Source organism: Phoca vitulina, unplaced genomic scaffold (genome assembly GCF_004348235.1).
Source record: "Phoca vitulina isolate PV1807 unplaced genomic scaffold, GSC_HSeal_1.0 scaffold53, whole genome shotgun sequence".
Classification (NCBI taxonomy): Eukaryota; Metazoa; Chordata; class Mammalia; order Carnivora; family Phocidae; genus Phoca; species Phoca vitulina.
This window is the reverse complement of record NW_022589756.1, coordinates 2656471-2676917: the sequence shown is the minus strand read 5'-3', so window position 1 is coordinate 2676917 and position 20447 is coordinate 2656471. Positions and strand designations below refer to the sequence as shown.

General features: G+C 59.2%; 1 protein-coding gene across 2 annotated transcripts; it reads right to left on the bottom strand.

The window, feature by feature from the left end:
- Window positions 1-4911: 4911 nt before the first annotated feature.
- PDLIM2 (PDZ and LIM domain 2) lies at window positions 4912-17632 on the bottom strand. 2 transcript variants are annotated; one of them, XM_032389101.1, is made up of 10 exons: window positions 17588-17632; window positions 16382-16476; window positions 15534-15685; window positions 12639-12708; window positions 12372-12523; window positions 12134-12212; window positions 8510-8592; window positions 8116-8261; window positions 6494-6611; window positions 4912-5486 (listed from the first exon to the last, which is right to left on the bottom strand). In XM_032389101.1, exons 2-10 carry the CDS (start codon window positions 16472-16474, stop codon window positions 5309-5311), a joined length of 1071 nt encoding a protein of 356 aa, XP_032244992.1. In that variant the 5' UTR covers window positions 16475-16476; window positions 17588-17632; the 3' UTR covers window positions 4912-5308. The 2 variants fall into 2 exon arrangements, with proteins under 2 accessions (XP_032244992.1, XP_032244993.1); XM_032389102.1 differs by lacking the exon at window positions 17588-17632 and adding an exon at window positions 16681-16726.
- Window positions 17633-20447: the final 2815 nt, after the last annotated feature.

Genomic DNA, 20447 nt, shown 5'->3' with positions numbered 1-20447 from the left:
AGGAAATGGAGCCCCACGTGCTGGCTGCGGAAAGAGCGCTGACCGGGACAGGGTTGTCCCTGCGCTCCCAGCTGTGTGCCTGGGGCAAGTCACTCAGCCGCTCAGAAAGCTGACGCGATGGAAGGGGGAAGTGATCCCTGTCCGCATGGAAATCCTTTCCAACAACTGTAGAGCGCCTTGAGTCCTGGGCTAGATCTGAATCCCCTCCTCGTCCCATATGTCTCCCTCACCCGAGGACCCTAAATCTGGGGCTTGGGGGTGGGGGGTTTCAGGATCTGGGGAAGTGAGCCAGGGGGACAGGGAAGCAGCCTGGAGGCGGCGGAAGCGTAAATACTTCCCTGTCCCCACCCCAACCGTCTTTTGGTCCTGGGATTCCACCATCCCTCACCCTCAAAGGCTCCCAGCCTGAAAGGAGGCTAGGAGCCCAGGCAGCTGCTGAAGGGAACACAGCCTGGTGACCAGGGGGGCTGCCGGCCTCTAAGGAAACCTCATCCTCCTGAGGAAGGTGACAGGGCTGGAAAAATCCCAGCAGGACCCAAATCCCTTGGAGGCAGATAAGGGAGCTGGTGGACGTGCAAACTTGCACCTGAGCCTCTGGGGGAGGGGCTGGAGCTGGAGCCCTTGGAAGGAAGTGGCCGTTAACTGGGAGGGGAGAAAACAGTCTGCCCACCCTCTTCTGCTCCTTGCTCCTTCAGACCCTTCCGCAAACGCCTTCCTTACACAAGAGCCTTATCAGAGAGCCACAAACTATAAGATTCTAACTGTATAATATGGGGAAACTGAGGCCTGTAGCCAAGGCTGGAGAAAGAATGAGAGCCTAGTGTCTGAATTACCTGCCATCTCTTAACACCTTGATTTTCAGGCTAAGCCCTTCCCTGCCAGGCATAGGTCCCCTGGGCTGCGCCCTCTTAACCCTGTCCTCCTAGACAGCAACCCCACTCCATTCCTCTTTCCCAGATATAGACAGGGAAACAGAAGGCAGGGCCTGGCAGGAACTGCTTTATGCTTGTCCAACAGGATGTGTGGCACCAAACCCCACAGGCAGTGTCAGACCCCACCCAGCCCTCCCTAGGTAGGAGGGTTGGAGGGCTGGCCTATCAGGTGGCTTCCTTCCTCCAAAGTGAGAGGGTGGGGAGGTAAAGGGAGGGAACCTCTGCCAGATCTCGCCCTGAATTTGGAGAATGTGGGGCCAGATTCCAAGCAGTCTCCCTGGTGACTCTGGGGCAGGAATGCATCTGGAACAGGAAGCCCAGCCAGCAGGAATGCAGTGTCTCAGCACAAGGCTTTGTGTGGGCTCAAAAGAACCCACACCCCCCCCCCAACACACGCCCAAGCACACTCCCTTCCAGGCCACGTGCCTGGGCCTCCCCGCCATGCAGATGTGCCTGAGCCCTCATGGTGATGGGGATCCCTCAGGGGGGCCACACACTTCCCTCCTGTCTGCCTTCTGAAGCCCTGACTGGAGCAGCTCTGTGACCACCCAGAGGGCTCTGTACCCCTGCATGACCACCTCCCACCCTGCCTCCTACCAGAGGAGAATCCATTCCCTTCGAGCGGTGCGTGAAGGAGTGGCAAGGGCCGCTCAGCCACCCCCTCGATGCCCACCTGACAGGTGAGCGGCTGCCCTGAGTTCCTGAGACACACAGTGGCTGAGCAGAGTCATCCCTCAGCTGAGGCAGGGATGCCCAGCTGCCCCTCAATCTCCGTGGGGAAGTCCCAGCTTCAGGAAGCACATTTCCTGCAAGCTCAGCACTGAGCTAGGCCCTGTGGGAGGAAGGGCAAAGCCAGGAGGCTGGGGGCAGCTCCTGCCAGAATAGAGATGGCTGGGAGCCACGGTGACCTACCTTGTGGCCGGGAAGGCAGCCTCTCGTGATGGAGGGGCAAAAGCCCCCCACCCCAAACCAGAAATGCGGGATTCAGACTCCAGGTTCCACTGCCAGCCCCTCCCCTTACCAGCTCAGAGTCCTTGGCTACTCACACTCCCTGTCCACGGGTTCTTCATTTATAGAACAAGGAGGATAACAATACCTACCTCAGAATTGTGAGGATTAAAGCACTTAACACATCTGTATGTTAGAATTATCTAGCCATGTAACTTTGGGAATGTCACCTTCCCATCTCTAACTGAAGGGGGCTATATTAGATGCTCTCTCAGGGAACTTCCAACTTGAATCTGTCCTCATTTCTGAAGTTTTTCCCCCAGATGCAGAAAAAAGTGAAGAGGGCACAGCACTGGACAAATTGCTGTCTTAAAATTAGGTGCCCCTCCCCCCCGCCACTGTACTATGTCTGGGTCATGGGGGGTGGGCGCTCACAGCTGGCTTGGGGTGGGGTTGAGGCCGGGGGTAAAAGATCAAAGACTGCCCCCAGCCTTCTCCTCTGACCAGTGGGTTTGGCTAGTAAGTCCATCTTCCCCGGTTTGCTCCCAAGCTGGGGCTGGCTGTGTAGCCGCACAGCGCTCTGAAACCCTCCGGCCGCGGAAGGAGAGCTGCCTGCCACAACTAAACAGGTGGATTTCAGCTTGTACCCATCCAGCCTTGGAAAGGCATTCAGCAACTCTCCAGCATACCCCTTTCACAAGGGTCTCCACTCCACATCTGTTCTCCTCTACTCCTTAGAACACTGCTGGCCCACCAAGCTTTGTTACAGGTGAGGATCTGACCATGTTAATATTCCCACCCCCCTTTTCCAACCTGTCACTTCCCTGCTTAAAATGTTCAAAATGTTCCCAGAGCCTCAAGGTGAAGTTCAAACCATTTCTTCTGGCATTCAAGGCTCCCATCTCCCTTTCCAGTCTTCTCTTGGTACATCCTTTAGCCACTGCCCTAAACTGAGCATCCCGCCTGCACTCACCCCCATCTGTCAGCATTTGTCTGCTGCACCTGTCCAAGTCCTGTTCATCCTTACACACAGATGCCCTCTGCTCTGTACTCACAGGGCACGCCTGTATGTCCCACATTAGCTCTTGGCACTCGTGGCCATGTACTATGATTTCATTCGTGCCAGCTCAGTTGCTGCCATTTGACCATTACCTTCAGGAAAGCATGAAAAAATGCTACATTCTTCTGTGTTCTCACTGTGCCGGGACCCAGTATTTACAGAGGGGTGACTGCCCCTTTTGCAGGCATTCTCCCCTGTCGTGGGCTACACCTGACAGTAGGTGGCGCCAAGGAGGCCATCCCATTGCCGACCAGGTGTTCTGGCCTGCAGTACTCCTGAGCCACCGAAAGCCTTGATCTTCTCTGTGAAAATAAAGGCAGCCATCCAGGCAAAAGGTGAGACAATTATGTCAGGGTGTAAATTATATCAACAGGTGCCCGGGGAGCCAACACAGTCTCCACCAAGATTCCTTCCAAAAAGCCAGATAGCACAGTCTCTGAAGTCCAGCGTTGATCTCTTCTATGAAAATAAAGCTGAGGCTGTGGCCCATTCTTCAGGCTGGGGGACGGCGTGGGTCTGGAGCACCCAGCAGCACCCATGCCCCTTTCTGAAATGTCCTCTGGGATTAGGACTGGGGGATGGTGGGTGAATCAAGCCCTAAATCTGGTAGGGGACCTGCCCCCTGCCTCAACTCCAACATACCTGAGGGCAGACATGCCTAGCACTGGTCACCCATCCTTTTTGGTTTTCAAATCAACTAGCAGTGAACCAGCAGGGTCTCCCAGGGAAGGGGCACACAGAAAACCCTGGCTTGGAGGTGAGGCCCTTGGTGGGTGGTGGTCCCTCAGGGTGGGGGGCTCCCCTGGCATGTCCTTCCCAGGCAAGGCTAACGTGCAGCCTGTCCAAGGTTCTTTCTGGTGATTCTCTTTCTCAGATGGGAGCAGACAGCCGTGGCCAAGTGCAGGACGTACTCTAGATGTTGCCCCCTCTCCTGCCTACTGGCTCATCTGGGTAGGTCAGCTGGGCTGGCAGCAATCACCCCAAGTACAGCAAGGAGCACAGAGTGCCAGCCCAGCCAGTGCCAGGGGAGCACAAGTCTGTCTCCCTGAGCCGGGCCTGGACAGGATGGACATCCGGGCCTGCTTCCTATTTCTCTGCTGCCCACCCTCCAGCACCCCTCCGCCTCTCCCTGCTCCCAGTGAGAAACTCGTGCTCTAAAGAACCAAGGGTTATCCCAGTAAAACTGGCATCTTTATAAGAGTCCAGGAGGTGGGGCGCCTGTGTGGCTCAGTTGGTTAAGTGCTTGCCTTCGGCTCAGGTCATGATCTCGGGGTCCTGGGATCGAGCTCCGCATAGAGTCCCCAATCAGGCTCCCTGCTCAGTGGGGAGCCTGCTTCTCTCTCTGCCTCTGCCCCTCCTCGTGCTCATCCACATCGGCGAGTGTTTGTGTTCTCTCTCTCTCTCTCTCAAATAAATAAATAAAATCTTTAAAAGAAAGATTTTATTTATTTATTTGTCAGAGAGAGAGAGAGAGAGAGAGGGCACATAAGCAGGAGCAGGGGCAGAGGCAGAGGGAGAAGCAGGCTCCCCGCTGAGCAGAGAGCCTGATGCGGGGCTCGATCCCAGGACCCGGGGATCATGACCTGAGCCGAAGGCAGATGCTTAACGACTGAGCCACCCAGGTGCCCATAAATAAATAAAATCTTTCAAATAAATAGATAAAAGGGTCCAGGAGGGGCGCCTGGCTAGCTCAATTAGTGGAGCATGCAACTCTTAATCTTGGGGTTGTAAGTTCCAGCCCCACATCAGATGTAGAGAGACTTAAAAATAAAATATTTTTTAAAAAAGAGGGGAGGGTGTCCAGAAAGAGCACAACCTTCCATTAAAAGAAACAAGCCTCTTCAGTAGGGGTTGGTGGAAGGGGGGAAATAAAAGGGGAAAAAACATGTCAATAAAGACTTTCTACCCAGTGGTAGAGAGAAACTCATCCCCAGGAGCCGGGGCAGGGAAGGAGAGGAAAGATCTACTTTGTTTTGTCCATGTATATATATTTATAGAGCTCATATGTTGAAAACTTTACAGAGTGAATACCTTTCGCCTATGACCACCCCTCTCTTTCTACATATTTCTCTCTGTGTCCCAACCTGCTTAACCCCTGTTGCACAAAGATATCCAGTGCGGTGCCCACCGCCGACTTTGGTGCACGGCCTGTCCTGCAGGGGGAAGTGAGAGTATCTAGCACAGGCCTGGGCCGGCGAAGCCGTCCTCACGCACAGCCCAGGACAGGTCCCAGGCCCTGGCCGCACCTAGCGTGGAGGAAGGGGCCCCACCACCCACCACCACCCTTCCATGCCAACTTGCTATTGGCATGGCCCTGGCACAGAGGTGTCCACAGAGTCGAGGGCGGGCTGAGAGCACAGCCAGGTGCTCAGGCCTGGGAGCTGAGGGTGGGGGGCGAGGAGTAGCGCTGGCGGGCATGCTTCTCACAGTACAGCTCGTCCCCCACCCAGAAGTGCCCGCGCATCTTCAGGTTCAGCCCGCAGTCTGCGCAGGTGTAGCAGCCCGGGTGGCGGTAGCGCCCCTCCTGGATGCGTACAGCGTGGTTCCTGCAGGGGGCGATGGAGAGGGCGGAGCCGTCAGCCTGGGGGGTTGCGTGGAGGCGGGGCGACCCGCAGGACGGCCGCCCGTCTCGTTCCCAGGGAGCCTAGTTCCCAGCCCAGATTCAGGGAAGATCCCCAAATTTCAGACCCTGACTCCCCCGAGCCTTCCTTCAGGGCTCTCGCTTCAATAACCCCCCAACCCCCACCCCCAGGACCTCTAATTTTTTAAAAAAAAGTCATTTCTCCTTTACACGAAGGCAGATAAACTCCATCCTGAATTTTCTGGGTTGTTAATAGAGCAGTGGTCCCAGGTACAAGGACCCACAGCATCGCATTCCCTGGGGACAAGTTGGAAAAATGGAAGCTCTGGGGTGTGGGCCAGCAATCCCTCTGACGGGTCCCGGGGAGCTCCGCAGCTGCTCTTTGAGGACCACCCCATGCGCGTCTGCACAGCAGGCACGGGGAGTACCCCATTCTGCAGGCGACACTAAAGCCCGCAGATGCTAAGGGATTTGCCTCAAGTGAGTCATCTGACCGTTAGCACTGCGTGCAAGACGTCTACGGCAGGGGGAGTGGGCTTTCAGCGATTTGCCGGAGAATCCGGCTGCATTCTAATGCCACCCACGGAGAAAAATGAATCTACCTCTGGAAAATCCATCCCTTTCCAAAGGGGGGAGGGAAGAGCAACATTTTCCAGAAGGAAAATGCCTCATCTAGAGGCAGATCTCCAGAGGCTTTGAGATTACTGGAGAGAAATCAGAAGCAGTAGCATTTCTTCCTCCTCCTCCGAGGGCGAAAGAAATGAGGAAGGAGGAGATGCCGCGGGAAGAAGCCAGCAGGGCACCGTGAGAAGCCTGAAAATACCGCACATGACCCCCTCCCACAGCCGCACCGCGGCACGCCCCCCCCCCAGGGGCCCTGACTGGTTGCTCTCCGCAGAGCCCTCCTGAGGGCACCCCCCCCCGCCCCCGCCCTGCCGGGGCGTGCCTGCCTCCCGGGCTGCCCACACTCACACAATGCTGCTGCTGCACCTCTCACACGTGTGGAGCTTGGGCGGGGTGGCCGGGGCCCTGGAGGTGGGCAGGGAGGACTGGGGGCTCAGCTGACTGGGCAGGAAGGCAGGCGTGCCACCTGGGAGGGGTGGGGGCAGACAGACACACTGGAGCGCGGGGCCCGGGGGCGGCAGCTGGGCAGGCCACGCTCACTCCTCCGGCACAGCTCTGAGGAGACCCCCGAAAGGCGCGCTTGCACACGACCTCTAAGGGGCCACCGGGTGTGAGGTAGGTGGTAAGGGACGAAGGGAGTGATGGCGGCCGCTCCTTGGCCGAGGCCGAGGTAGCCCACGCTGCGGCAGCCGAGGAGTGTCTGTGCTGTGTCCACACACCCCACCAAGCAGGCGTTTCCCCTCGGGATCCAGTCAAGATGACATGAATTAGAAGATGGCAATGATAGATAATAGCAGCCCCACAATACCTTTACTCGGTTTTCAAAGGGCTTTTCTGGGCACTGTTGCATGTGAGCCTCGGAACGACACCGCTGTTACTGGGCAGCCAAGGACTCCAAGGCTCCCGCGGTGAAGTCACGGGCTGTCTGCGCTCCCCCCACCCCACTGCCTCTCCCTGGGCCCTGTCCGGGGGGCCCACCAAGGCCGCGGGGTCACGAGGGACAGGATTTGCTCCCTGCCCCCTGACCCCAGTGAACACCCCAGGAGCTGATGTCAGAGTTGAAACCGGCCACCAGGTATTGTACTGGTGAGGCTGTTGACCCAGCGCTCCCGCCTGTCCCATCGCCTGCCTCCCTGAGACCACTGCCAGGCCAGGCCTCCTCGCCCCTCCCCTGCACTAGGCAGTGCCCCCAACACACACACACAGCACCACTGCACCCCGACCACCACCAGGGCAGCTGTGCAGGCCTGTCCGCCCCGATCAACAGTTCCTCAAGGGCCGACAGGTGCCGACTGCCCTCGGCCCCCGCACTCGGCACACCACGGCGCATCAGACAAGCACAGGAAATGTCTGTCGAATGAACAACTGAATGGCTGGCGAGAGCCCGTATCTCTCTTCTTGCTCACTCCAGCATCGGCCTGGCATTATTTAACGGGCCCTCCTGGGTTAGGGCACTCCTCCGCCTGGCACATGAAACCCCACAGCTAGGACTCAACCTCCAAGACCAGGCCCCGCTACTCTCTTGCTCCCACACCAAAGCCCTCCGGGTGCCAGCCACCGCAGGCCATGGTGCTCCCCGCCACCATCTCCCCCCCCCACCCCCCTCCCCAGTGCCCTCTCTGAGGCTCGAACTCCCTGCCACCATCTTAAGGCTGTTGGTTAAAGTCTTGATCTTTCTTCAAGGGTCGAGTCAAATTCATCTTCCTCCATGAAGCCCTCCCTGGGGACCCAGCCCCCACAGGCCCTACCCCCCACCTTTATCATTCCCTTGACACTTTCCTGATCCCAGCCAGCACCTCTGGGTGCACCCCTGTAACTCCTACCAGATTGAAAGCTCCTTTAGTGCAGGGACTTCCCCTTGGTGCCTACTCCTGTGATGAGCACTTAAGAAATACCAGTTCAATATCACGTCCAGTCAGGGGTGTCCTGCCATAACCTACTTCCTACACTCAAACCCCCCAGGGGCTCACCTCTCTCCTCAGCCTCCAGGGCTTCCTGCAAGAGCCAAAAGGAGCTGGATTGCCGGGGGGCGACCCGCGCCTCACGATTCTCCTGCAGCATCTTGTAGACTTCTGAGTCCTCTTCCAGAAGGTGGCTTCCCCCTTCTGAGTCCACACTGCGGGGACAGGAGGCAGCCAGGAGTGAGGGTCCCTCCTGGGTATGAGGACCAGCATGGGTGCAGGGAAAGAGTGCCCTAGGGGAAAGGATTCTGGGGGGGATTCAGAGGACAGCCAACTGGGCTTAAAGCAGCCGGGACCCCCCCACTCCCCGCCGCCCCCATCCCTCCTCTCTGGAAAGCCTGTCTGTCTCCTAAGCTCCCAGGCCCTCCCGGATTCCACCCCACCCTCCCGGGCCCACTGCTACCTGAGCCTGGGGCTGGAGGAACGCCGACCCGGGGAAGGCGGCAACACCAGCACAGCCGAGTCGCCGGCGCGGGTGAGGCTGGCCTGTGGGACAGAGAGGCACCAGGGGAGGAGTCAGCGGCTCGAGCCTGTGGCCTGCACAGCTGTCCGGGCCGCCGAGCCAAGCCCGGCTGTTCCCCAGGCCCAACACCAGAGGGCTCCCAGCTCCCGCTGACCAGCAGGCCCTGGGCGGGGGCCACCACCCCAGCCCTGCCCTCGGGGTACCAGGGACTGCTCCTGCTCAGTCCCAGAAGGGGAGAGTGGCCAGCCCCCATTATGGAAGTGTAATGGTTCTGCAAGGAGATGGGGCAAGGGGCAGAAGGGCAGAGAGGAAGTAAGCAGATCCTTTCGCAGTGAGGAGAAGGAAGCACAAGGGATGGAGTGAGGGGCCCAAGACCCCTCTTAGGGTCAGGGCTGGGGCTGCACGAGGGACCTCTCTCCTACACACACTTCCTCTCCTGAGAGGGCCCAGGTCTCCTGGCTGCCCTGGAGGTCTGGTTCTGCCCCAGGGAGTCTTGGGGGTCCAGGCCCATTTTGGACCCACGGCCCAGCAGCAGTGCCCCCTCTCCAGGGGTGCACTGTCCATCTTGGGCTCTTTACACTTTGCTGTCTATGTGGAAATGTCGCCTTCAACCTCACTGTGCTCCACCTTCTGGCCTGCACCTGTGCACCCACCCCTCCTACCCTGCCTCCTCTCCATTGCCAGCCCCCACGGAGAGGGTACCTCAGAACAACCAGACAGGCCATAGTGCACCGGGCTGAGGGCACGGTTCCCTGGAAGGCCAAAGTCCCTCAATTTTAAGAGTCAAAGTCAGGGACAAAGTACGGGGTCAAATGATAAAACTGCATGAATTTTTCAGCTAAAAACAGAAACTTGAGGGTTTTGAGAAGACAGCCCTCGACCCTCACTCTTCTTCCACCAGTCTACATCCCTCTTGCTCTTGGTGCCACGTGGTCCGCTGTCAGACGGTAAGACGCTTTCCTCAAGAAGGGCCGTCAGCACCAGGTACTCAAGAACCACGGCCCTCGCGCCGTCAGCGGCCGGGCTGTGCCTGGAACAGGGCAGTGACTAGCGGGGAGGGCGGCCCAAATCCACCCCGGCTCTCTTTGCAAGCCAAGTCCTCGTGCCAGCCAGAGGGAGGGGTGCTGTCTTCACTTCCCATCTGCTCACCGAGGCGTGGGCCTACCCAGAGGTGGCAGCTTCCAGTTTCCAGAAGGGCCCCATAAAGGCTGGTGGGGTCCTGTGCCTGCAGCTCAGGAGCCGGCAGCAAGGCCACGGCCACAGCAGACCGGGGTGGGGGCACCTCACCTACAGCCACCTCTAACCCCCTTCCTCCTGCCAGACCACCGTGCCCTGGTGGAGAGGAGCTCACCTCCCTCACTGGGAGCAGCTCTGCCTTTCTCCTCCCTCCCTCCAGTCAGCTAGGGACACCTGCCCTCGCAGAAGGAACCTGTCACCCCCAAGTCCAGAGAAGCGGCTCACCTGCCCCCCAAGAGCTCATGTGTAGCCAACACCTCTCAAACTGTGTTCTGGTGAACACAGGGATGTTAATAAGTGTGTGGCAGGTGTGGGGGGGGGGGGAATGCCAGGAGAAATTCTGTAGTTAAATAAGTTTAGGAAATTAATAAAATTAAATATATTTCTCATGGGACTTCTTAGAGCCTTTAAGGTGCTAAAAGTACACAGTGGCTCCCAAGAGGGAGGTGTGGGATCTGGTGACTCCCACACCATCTGACCACAGCCTCATTCAGAGACCAGAATGCAAGCTTCACTGGGTTAGGAATTTCTGTTTATCCACCAATGCATCCCCAGGGACTAGAAGGGTGCCTGACACAGAGCAACTGCTCAGCGAAAGTTTGTTGAAGGAATGACCACGGTCCTCAGGCCAAAGAAGGGAACTCGGAGCATGGGGACTGACTGTGAGGTCCAGAGAGAGAAAGAGGGGCTTACCCAAGGTTAGATGGTAGAGGTGGGACTACCCCAAGTCTCCCTGCCACCCAGCCCAGGGCTCCTGTTTACACTACGTGGGTGGTCCTCAAATCTTTGCATTATGTCCCCAAGGGCTCCGTAAAACACAGATTGTGCCCCTGCTCCACACCCTCACCCCTGCATCTGATTCAGGAGGTCCAGGCTAGGACCTGCGAATGTGCATTTCTCCCAGGTTCCGAGGTGTTGCTGCTGGCTTGGGAGCCACTCCCCGTGCCACCAGCATCTCCCCTTTGCCCAAGTTTGGGAACCACAAGGAAGAAGGCCAAGATGGATGGGCCCTCTCCAGCCATGCCCTGGGCCAGGCGCACCCCCAGCTGGGCTCAGCCCAAAGATCTCCCAGAGGAGCCCCTCCCCACCCCCACCCAGGCCCAAACATGCCAGGTCTTGCTTGTACGCTGCTTTCCCATCTCCCTGGCTTATCATTCTCTAATCTAAACCCTACCCGGTCCTACCTCGGACGTCCGGCAAAATTCCTGACAAAGCCTTCTCAGGCCACCAGGCCCACACTCATCTTTCCCCTCCCACAATGCCTCCTGCTTTCATAATTAAGACCACACTGTTTAGCTCTTAATTGTTCCCAAACTGCTTTACATGCTTGTCTTATCTCCCCAACTACACTTTAAATTCTTTAAAGACGGGGATCTTATCGAATGCATCTCTATGCCTACATTGCCCAGCAGGCCACTGAGTGGGCCCCACAAGGAGTCACTGGTGAACCCGTACTGTGCAGCCCCCACAGGAGCCCTCTCCTTCCTTCCCCAGAGCCCCCAGTTTCTAATGCCCTTCCCCAGCCATCTCCAAAGGCTCTGCTTTCTGGAATGCAAAATCAACCGGAGGTAGGATTCCAGCAGCTGGGCCTCATCCCCTTCACCCCAAAGGCTGGACATGCCCCCCCCGCAACTCTGCCCCCAGCAGCTGTGGCCCAGGATCGTTGGCGGCCTCACTCCCTCACTTCCTCACTCCTGCCCTTAGAGAGGAGAAATACCACCAAGGCGGGGAGGGGGGGGGGGGCTGTCACTAGTTCACAGTGGGACCTGGCGGGATGGGGGGGGCAGCGGGCGGTGTGGAAGGTTGTCCAGGGTAGAAGGGCAGGGAGGAGGGCAGACAGAAAGTAAGCCAAGTGCAACTTGAGGCAGAACCGCAGTCCCACTGGTGGTTCTCTGGGCTGAGTCAGAGGAGGAGGAAGGGGGATGGGGTGATGGGAGTTGGGGGCGGGCATGGGGCTTGGAATGGGGAGGAATGTGTTCAAGAGATGCAGCCAGAGCCAAAGGGAACCATCCCAACAACAGCAGCAAAACTATTTCAGCCCTGGCCCAAGAGAAACACTCAGGAAGGGAGGACGCTAGCAGGAGGGGGGAGGTGGCGAGTGGGAGGACAGGAGGTAGAAGGCCACCTGGGACTGGCCAGGCAGGCTTGGGGCACAGTAAGCATGGCCCACCAGCAGACACAGTGGCCTCCGGGCTCAGGGGAGGGGTATGCTTGTTGCTGGAGATGGAGGTGCTGGCTGCCCCAGGGGGACCCGCCCTCTGCAGCCCCACGGGGGCCACTGGCACCCTGGCCGGATGGGAGGCTCTCTCCTCCCCCCAGGCATCTCACCTGGCGGCTTCCAGGGCGGCCCCCGTAGGAGAAGCGGTCAGCAGCAGTGGGTCCCGGGGAGTGTGCCAGGCTCTGGAAACTGAAATGTGGGAAACGGACGGTGTGTGTGTCAGGTGTCCCACCCAGCCTGCCTCAGGGACAGAGGGTGCCCTCAGGCTCCCCTAAACCCAGCTACTGAGACTGAGAGGCCTGTTCTGGACCCTGTTGCCATCGTGCCCCCCCCGCTCCCCGCACTCACCTGTGGCTGACCACGGCCTCTCCAGGGAGGGCATGCGGGCTGCTGGGGGACAGGGTAGAGAAGGGGCTGCCTGGCTGGGGGCTGGAGGACGCGGGGCTGGAGCAGGAAGACCGCAGGGAGGACTGGCTGTCCGCGTGCGTCCTCATGGAGCCCTGCGGAGAGAAGGGCCGGGAAGGGAGCACCCATCCCCATCCCCTACCGGCCCAGCCCCTCAGGGCTCCCCTCAATTCAGGCTGCTGGAGTTCCCAGCAGGAGGCACCATCCTACCTGGAAGCGAGTCACCAGCACTTCCACAGAGCTCTCCCCATTGGTCTGCCTGGGGGAAGCAGCCCGGGACCTGAGGAGAGGCCAGAGGGAGGCAGGTGACAGGAGTCCAGGAACCCCGCTCACCTGACAGGGGCTGCAGATTTCAGCTGTTCCCACAACAGATTCTCAAGACTCGTAAAATGTTCAAGACATGTGGACATCAGGTTGTCAACTTTCAACTTGGCCAAGTTGAAAACAAACAATTATTATTAATATCCACCATCATTTCTCAAAGGAATGGACAGTTTAGCATCAATATGAAGAATGGACACAATTTCATAAATTCAATTTTATTAAAAAATTCACAGTATCCCTGTCTTTTTTTTTTTTTTTTAAGATTTTTCATTTATTTGGGGCGCCTGGGTGGCTCAGTTGTTGGACGTCTGCCTTTGGCTCAGGTCATGATCCCAGGGTTCTGGGATCGAGCCCCGCATCGGGCTCCCTGCTCCACAGGAAACCTGCTTCTCCCTCTGCCACTCCCCCTGCTTGTGTTCCCTCTCTCACTGTGTCTCTCTCTGTCAAATAAATAACTAAAATCTTTAAAAAAAAAAAAAAAAGATTTTTCATTTATTTACTTGAGAGAGCATGAAAGGGCACGAGCTGGGGGGTAGGGCAGTGGGAAAGGGAGAAGCAGACTTCTTGATCAGTGTGGAGCCCAGACATGGGGCTTGATCCCAGGACCCCGAGATCATGACCTAAGCCAAAGTCAGATACTTAACCAGCTGAGCCACCCAGGTGCCCCTCTTTTTTTTTTTTAAGTAATCTCTATGCTCAACATGGGGCTCAAACTCAAGACCCAGGGATGAAGTCTTATATGCTCCACCAACTGAGCCAGCCAGGCACCCCTCTTTTTATTTCTTTTTTTTATTTTTTTTATTTTTTTTTCTCAAAGATTTTATTTATCTATTTGACAGAGACACAGCGAGAGAGGGAACACAAGCAGGGGGAGTGGGAGAAGCAGGCCTCCCGCTGAGCGGAGAGCCCAATCTGGGGCTCGATCCCAGGACCCTGGGATCATGACCTGAGCCGAAGGCAGACGCTTAATGAATGATCCATCCAGGCGCCCCCCTCTTTTTATTTCTTTTTCTTTTTTCTCTTTTCTTCTTTTTTTGGGCATTTCATCTAGACTTTGTCATTGGTCAGCATCAGTTTATAGATCGATTCTGGGGGAGATTGCTGATTTCATATAAATAATCCTTTATCTTTGACACACGGAGAAACTGAAACCCAGAGAGAGAAAGGGAGTTTCCTAAAGTCCAACAGTGGCCAGGCCCGCTGCGCACTCTCCTCTGCCCAGCCAGAGGCTGTCCCCCACCAGCTTTGCTGCTAATGGCTCGAATATCTTTGAGAGGGTCATTCCCGGTCCCTTCTGAAGGCTTCTCCTCCATAAAACAAAGGGTGGAGCCTGTCTCCCCCCGCCCCCACACCATCCTGCAGGACCTAGAGAGCCAAAGCAACAAGCAGGCCCAGCTCCCCACCAATCATCAAGGTAGCCAGCAAAAGAGGTGCCCCCCACCTCAGCTCCCCGGGGACCCCCCCCAAGGCCCTTCCCACTGGAGTCTTGAACAGGAGGCCTTTGGAGGGCTGGGACTAGCTGAGGGTGAAGAAAGAGCCTGCCATGTCCCAACCCCACTACACCATTCCTGGATCTCTGGCCACTTCTAGAGAGGTCAACAAGAACTGCAGTCACCACACACCACACCAGCCTCAGCCTCCCCAAGGAGGGGTGTGGGGCCAGAGTGAAGGGAGCTTGGGCTTTGGCTCCAGTCCAGAGCACTGCTTCCTGCCAGAGTTTCTGGGTGCTCCTGTAGAGGAGACTGGGAGGGTTTAGGAGCAGCCCAGACAAAAAGAAGAGGCAGGGAACCTTGACCTGCCCAACATGGAGCTGGAAACCTGGAGGGACTTGGTCAGGCCCATTCCCTGATGGCACTGGGTCCCTCTAAGAGGAGCCTACAGGAGGTGATGGCGTGAGCAGCCCCCTGCCCCTCCGCCACCCCACTCTGCAGTCCCTTGTAGATTTTGGTTCCCTTCCCAGATGCCTTGAGGTACTCTCCACCCTCCTCCTCTGGGTCCCACTCCTGCAAACACTCACAAGCCTGAGTGGCATGAGGGAGTCACTAAAGAAGCCAAGGCCATGAGAGCATCATGAGAGCCAGCTTCTATGGCACTGTGGGATGGTGGGGGTGAAGAGAGGGCAAGGAGCCAGGGCCCAGAGAGAGCCCAGTGAGGGGAGGGGATGGCAGAGAGGCAGGAGGTAGCTGACTCAGGTTCAAGGCCCGCCCAGAGGGTTCTCCTGGCTGGGGGATCTCCCAGCATTCCTGCCCTGTGACTCACGTTGGTGCTCCACCCCAGGGAGCCACCTGTTCCCACCCCCACCCCCAACCCAGGCCTCCTGGCTGAAAACCCAAGCCTGGGAATCTGCCTTCACCTGCACAGCCCGGAGAGGCAATGGGGGGCTGCCCCTAAACTCCTCAAACCACCCCCAGGATCTGAACAAAGGCCATTCCCTCTTGGAGGCAGGGGCCCAGGAGACCCAGCCGAAGGCACACCTTTCCCCTCTTCAACCCACTTCGTACCCACACCCTGTACCCTGCACACTTGGGAACCAGTCAAACCCGGGCATCCAGGTGGTTGATGCCAGCCTGCCCTGCCCATGGCTGCATGCCCGGCCAGCACAGGGACACCCCTCAGCCCATCCTGCTACAGCTCCAGAGCCTGGACCTTCTCAAACATGAGCCAAAAAGGCCCAGGAAGGCCAGGTTGGGGCTGAGGGCAGGGGGTGAGGGCAGCCACCATGCAGCAGGCTGGCAGAGGGGAGAAGAATGCTGGCAGGCCCAGCAGAGGTGGGGGGCCTACCGGTCTAGCTGCAGCCGCAGGGGTGAGGGGCTATGGCGGATCTTGCTCTGGGCCTCAGCATGAAGCATGCCCTCAGCACTCTCCCCGTTGATGGCCAGGATAATGTCGCCAGGCCGGAGGTCAGCAGCCTCAGCCTTGCCCCTCTCAGTTACCTGCAGGGGATGAGGAACAAGTGGTCTGAGATACGCCTGCTCAGACAGCAATGACATTCCTATAGGGATAGAGGATAGGGGTTTCTCTCTGTCCTGCCCAAGAAACACAGCAGCAGGTTTGAACCAGGCTGGCCCGTGTCCCCCTTTGTCTCCCTGCCCAGCAGTGTCTGCCCAGCTCATCAGCTAATCCCCTCCCAGAGCTGGAGTGGAACCACGCCCCTCACCCCAGCACTGGAACCCTCCCAGAGCCTCCTGAAGAAATGGCAGGATTTCAGGGGCTGTGCTTGGCAATACTTCTGGATAGAGAGGCCTGCCCTTGCAAAGCACACCATACAGGTAGCTGCCGCCTGAATGCTCCCTGGCCTGGGCCTGGGTCAAGAGGACACTACCAAGGACTTGGGGCTCCTGTTCTAGTAACCCCCCCAAGTGGCCGCCAGCAGGTATAGGGTTGGTGACCAAGGAGAAAAGAGCAGGCCCTGTACTTGGCCCAGCTCCCTTTCACTCCCTAGAAGTCTGTTCCCGAAGTGGTCACCACATCCCCATGGCAATGGGGCCCCTGTCCTCCCCAGGCTAACACTCGCAAAAGCAGGCCTTCTGACTCCAGAATAAAAAAAGAAAGGTACCTGTGGAGACCAGGTAGGCAGGGTAGACCCTAACTCTGGGGGTACCTCCTTAGCTCCCGGAACTAGCCCTTACCTTGGTCACCATGATGGGCGTGTGGAAATCCCTGCCCCCAGTGATCCGGAAGCCCCAGGGCCCTGGCCCCACCACATCCACCGTCAGTGCCATATCTGAGGAAGAAGGGACAGAGACCCTGTAAGGTGGTAGAAGAAGCAAAAGAGAGAAGATGACAGGTCCAGGGAGCAGCCAGTTAGGGCCTGGGGAGGGGGGGGAGGGGGAGGGTAGAGGAAGTGACTAACTCCCTCCTTCAACCCCTCACCCTGGTTTCACTTCCCCCCACCCTGGGAAGCCATGACTCTGAGTTCCCCCTTCACCGCCACGGTCTTCAGCAGCGCAGCTCCCAGAAGGCAGGCCGTTAGGGTGCCTCACAGGGCCTTGCTGGATGGAGACCAGGCGGGCAGGGGCTGGAGGTGGTAGGAGATGTCGCCGTTTCCTGCCCCGCCCCCCCCGGCCGCCCCGGGCAAGGCTAAGTCCCATCAGTGCTTGCTTCCTGTCCCCAAAACTGACTGCACAAGGTACTTCCTCCCCACTCTGGGGGAGGGCACCACTCTGGGAACAGGAGTGACAGCAAACAAGGGGGTGATGCCACCACAGACTGTTCAAATAGTTGGCTGGGTGGGGACCGGACCAGGGTCTTCAGAGGGGCCTCTGGGCTGCCTGCCTGGCCCCTGGCAATGCGGTCCAGGTAGGCAAGGCTAGGCTTCCCACCTCCCCCAGGGGCCTGCTGCCCTCTGAACAGCCCCAGCCAGAAGGACGGGCTCATCTGCCAAGCTGGGCACACCCACCCCCTGGCAATGGCTAGCAGGGCGAGCTGACTGATGCTGCCTGCTAGCTGGGGCCGCAGGCCTCCCATCCGCGGCCCCCTCCGCTGGGCAAGGGAGTGTCCTTGCCGACCCAGCCCTGGTAGGATTTCCTGAGCCTCTAGTTATGGAGTCAGGAGCCAACCCAGGCAGGAAGCTGTAATGCCAGCCCTGGGCCACCCCCCTGCCCAGCACCCACCCCAGGGGCTGCCCCTGGGGAGGCCCAGAGACTGCAAGTGCTGTGGGAATCTATCAAGGACACTAGGGCCACTTCCCGTGTTTAAGAGCCTGGGGAGAGGGCGCCCAAGCAAGAAGAACTGTCTGCCCTCTCCCCGGTCCTTGGCTTCGCCTTTTGCCCAGGCCTAGCCCCTGTCCCTGCCCGCCGGCGCTGGCGGTTCACAGAGGCTTTGGATTCTCAGACCTTTGAGCCGGCCGGTGGACTCCGCGCCCCAGGCCGCGGGGACGTGCCCAGCCCGTCGGCCCGCCCGGCTCTCCCAGTTCTGGCTCCTTCTACGCTCCGAGGCCAAAGTACCCGCGGGCCGGGTGCTGGAGGAGGAGAGCCCGGGATCAGGAAAGCCCAGCACGCAGGGGGCACCGGCCTCCAGGCGAGGCTGCAGGGACTGGGGCCGTGGGCGGAGGAAAGAGCCGAGGCGCCGAGAGCAGCGCAGAGGGGGCGCGGGCGCGCAGAGCTGCGAGGTCCCCGGAGCCGGGAAGGTCGCCGGCCGTGCGGACGGTGCGCAGGTGGGCGCGCTCACCTGGCTCCCGCTCACCTGGCTCCCGCCAACCCGTCGGGCTGGGCGGCCAGACCCGGGAGGGAAGGGAAGGAGGGAGGTGAGGAGACACCGCCGCTGCCGCCGCCGCCGCCGCCGCCGTCTGCCCGACTCTGGGGAGAGCCCGCCCGGGGCTCCAGGACCTGCCTCCGCCCATGTGATCCCGGGGCCGCCCCTGCCGCCGCCCCTGGCCCGGGAGGCCGCCTCCTCCGCGCAGCCCAGCCCCGGCGCTGCCACCTGGCCCGCGCCCTGCTGGGGTGCGCGGGGGCTTCTCTCCCTAGAGCCCCCTAGAGGCTGCGGTCGTCCTCCCCGAGGTGCCCTTCTCCCGACTGCTCCGGGAGGCCCGGGGAGGCGTTCCGGTGACGGGTCGCGAGCCCCACTGCGCGGACAGCCGAGGCTGTCGCCCCCTGAAGCTCTCCCAGGCCGGCCGCGCCCACCCACCTTCACAGAGGCCCTCGAGCAACGCCCCCCCCACACACACACCCCGGGCCCGGGCGGGGGAGGGCCTGCTGGGCCTGTCTGCGGTCCGCCTGGCTCCTCCGCCCACTCCCGGCTCCGACTCCGCCGCTGGCGCGGATGCAGCCCCGACACCCACAGATCCCGAGCCGGGGCCGCCCCCGCGCCCTCCTCAGCTCCGTTCCCCAACGGCCCGCGCGCTCCCCGGGCGCTGGCTGCGGGCTGCTGGGCTCTTGGGGCTGCGCAGAGCTGCCCCTGCTGGAGATGCCTCGCAAGGCTGCTCGGCTCAGGGCGACCTTCGAGGCCCAGGAGCTGGAAGGAATCCTGGCTGGCGGTCGCGGGGCACTCTCCTGGGCTGATACTTTTCCATTCCTGGCTGCCCTCCCCTCGCCCTCCCTGCTGCCCTGCCTGGGGTGGGCCGGCCCCAGCAATCACCACGGGCCCTCGCTGCCCATGAGGCCAGCCTTCTGCCAACCACCTGGAAGCCAGGCTCTAGGGAGAGGGAGAGGGCAGCCGAGGAAAGGCCCCAGGCACCAGCTCAGAACCATCTGGCAAATGGTTCCCCAGCACCATACCTGCCAATCCCCAACCCGGACACGTCAGGGCCCACCAGAGCCGACTCTGGCATCTCCCATTGGTCTCCCCTTTGCACTCCATCAGACTGGTCTGTTTTCAGGGAAGCACACCTGTGGGCACAGCTGTAACTTGCCTGCCTCAGGTATGAGTCATTGCCTCCAAGTTCCCTCTGCAAGGAGTGCCCTCCCCACTCCTCCCGCCTACTTATGCCCTGTGTCTCATCCTCCCTGCACTGCCAGCCAGTGTACTGCAGCCAGCCTCCCACGGCCTCTGTCCTCGGTGTGTGTAAGCCTCTCTCCCACCAAACAGTCCTGGGCCTCCTGGAGTGGCCACTTGGCCTGACACAGGTGCTCTACCACCCAACTAGACTGGAAGCCCTTGAGGGAGCAGGAAACTGCAGGACGGGCAAGCACAGCCTTGGGGTCACACAGACCTAGCCTCAAATGCCAGATCTGCCTCTTAGTGTGTGACCGTGGGTAATTTCCTCACTTTCCCCATGGGTAAAATGGGGAGAGTGCCTACCTTAGCCCCCTGTGGGCAGACTGTCCTCCCATATAAAGCTACTGGCATGCAGCTTCCTCTTAGGGCAAGAGAGGGTGGTGACTAGTTCACTGCTCCAGCCCCAGAGCCTAGCCCAGTGCCTGGCACAGAGTAGGCATTCAATAAAGGTCAAATGAATATTGTTTGAATGATTGAATAGATTCATTTCCCTTCCTTCACCCCCAATTTGTGGCAGAGCCTCTGTTTTACATCTCTTTGTGCTCCTGACTTTTCCCTCGTCCCTAGCATCTACAGGTTAATCTGGAGGATTTCTGCTCTGTGGGTTGTGCATTCACAAAACTCAAGACCAAGACAAAATCGACTGACCCAAGGGCAAGACCCTGTGGACCAGAAAGGAGTACTGTCCTGCTCTAAGCAACTCTGCGGCCCTGGGCAATCACTCAGCTCACCTCTCCAATGGGATGAGCATCCCCAGTGGCCTACAGCGCTTTCCGACTCCGACCCCGCAGATCCCCCTCGCCCCTTGGCCCGTGACCTGTCCCCTCCCCTCCTGCCTCCCACCAGGTCAAGACACAGAAGCAGTCATTGTGCAGGCAGGGCTGTCATGGCAGGCAGCCCGAGGGCGTAGTGTTGGTGTGCTGCAGAGGTTTCAGGGCTCCATCAGAGGGTGTGGATTTGGTTTCTGCTCCAGGGAAAGGAAGTCTCAATCAACGCTGATAACTTTTTTGAGGGCATCAGGGAATGGGAAGAAGCTGGGACAGGGGAGCTGGAACAGGCCAGTGGGTTCCTGAAGAATGGTCATTTCCACAAGATGGGCTGGACCCGCCAACTTAAAAGCAGATCGTGGTGAGGACTGGGGTGGACGGAAGAGACGGAGGGCACATAGGTCTTGTTCTCCCAGCTGCTGTTTAACCACCACTGGGGCCCAGGCCACACCCAGGCTCAAGGAAGCTGCCGGGGCCAGGCTATGGCCCTGTC

What these genes read in the sequence shown, in the direction of transcription:
- PDLIM2 (XM_032389101.1), bottom strand. Translation starts at nt 16,474, where the DNA reads ATGGCACTGACGGTGGATGTGGTGGGGCCAGGGCCCTGGGGCTTCCGG. An exon ending in TGCTGGTGACTCGCTTCCAG is followed by an intron (nt 12,524 to 12,638) that starts GTAGGATGGTGC and finishes TTCTCTCCGCAG; the next exon opens with GGCTCCATGAGGACGCACGC. An exon ending in AGGTGCAGCAGCAGCATTGT is followed by an intron (nt 5,487 to 6,493) that starts GTGAGTGTGGGC and finishes CGCCCCCTGCAG; the next exon opens with GAACCACGCTGTACGCATCC.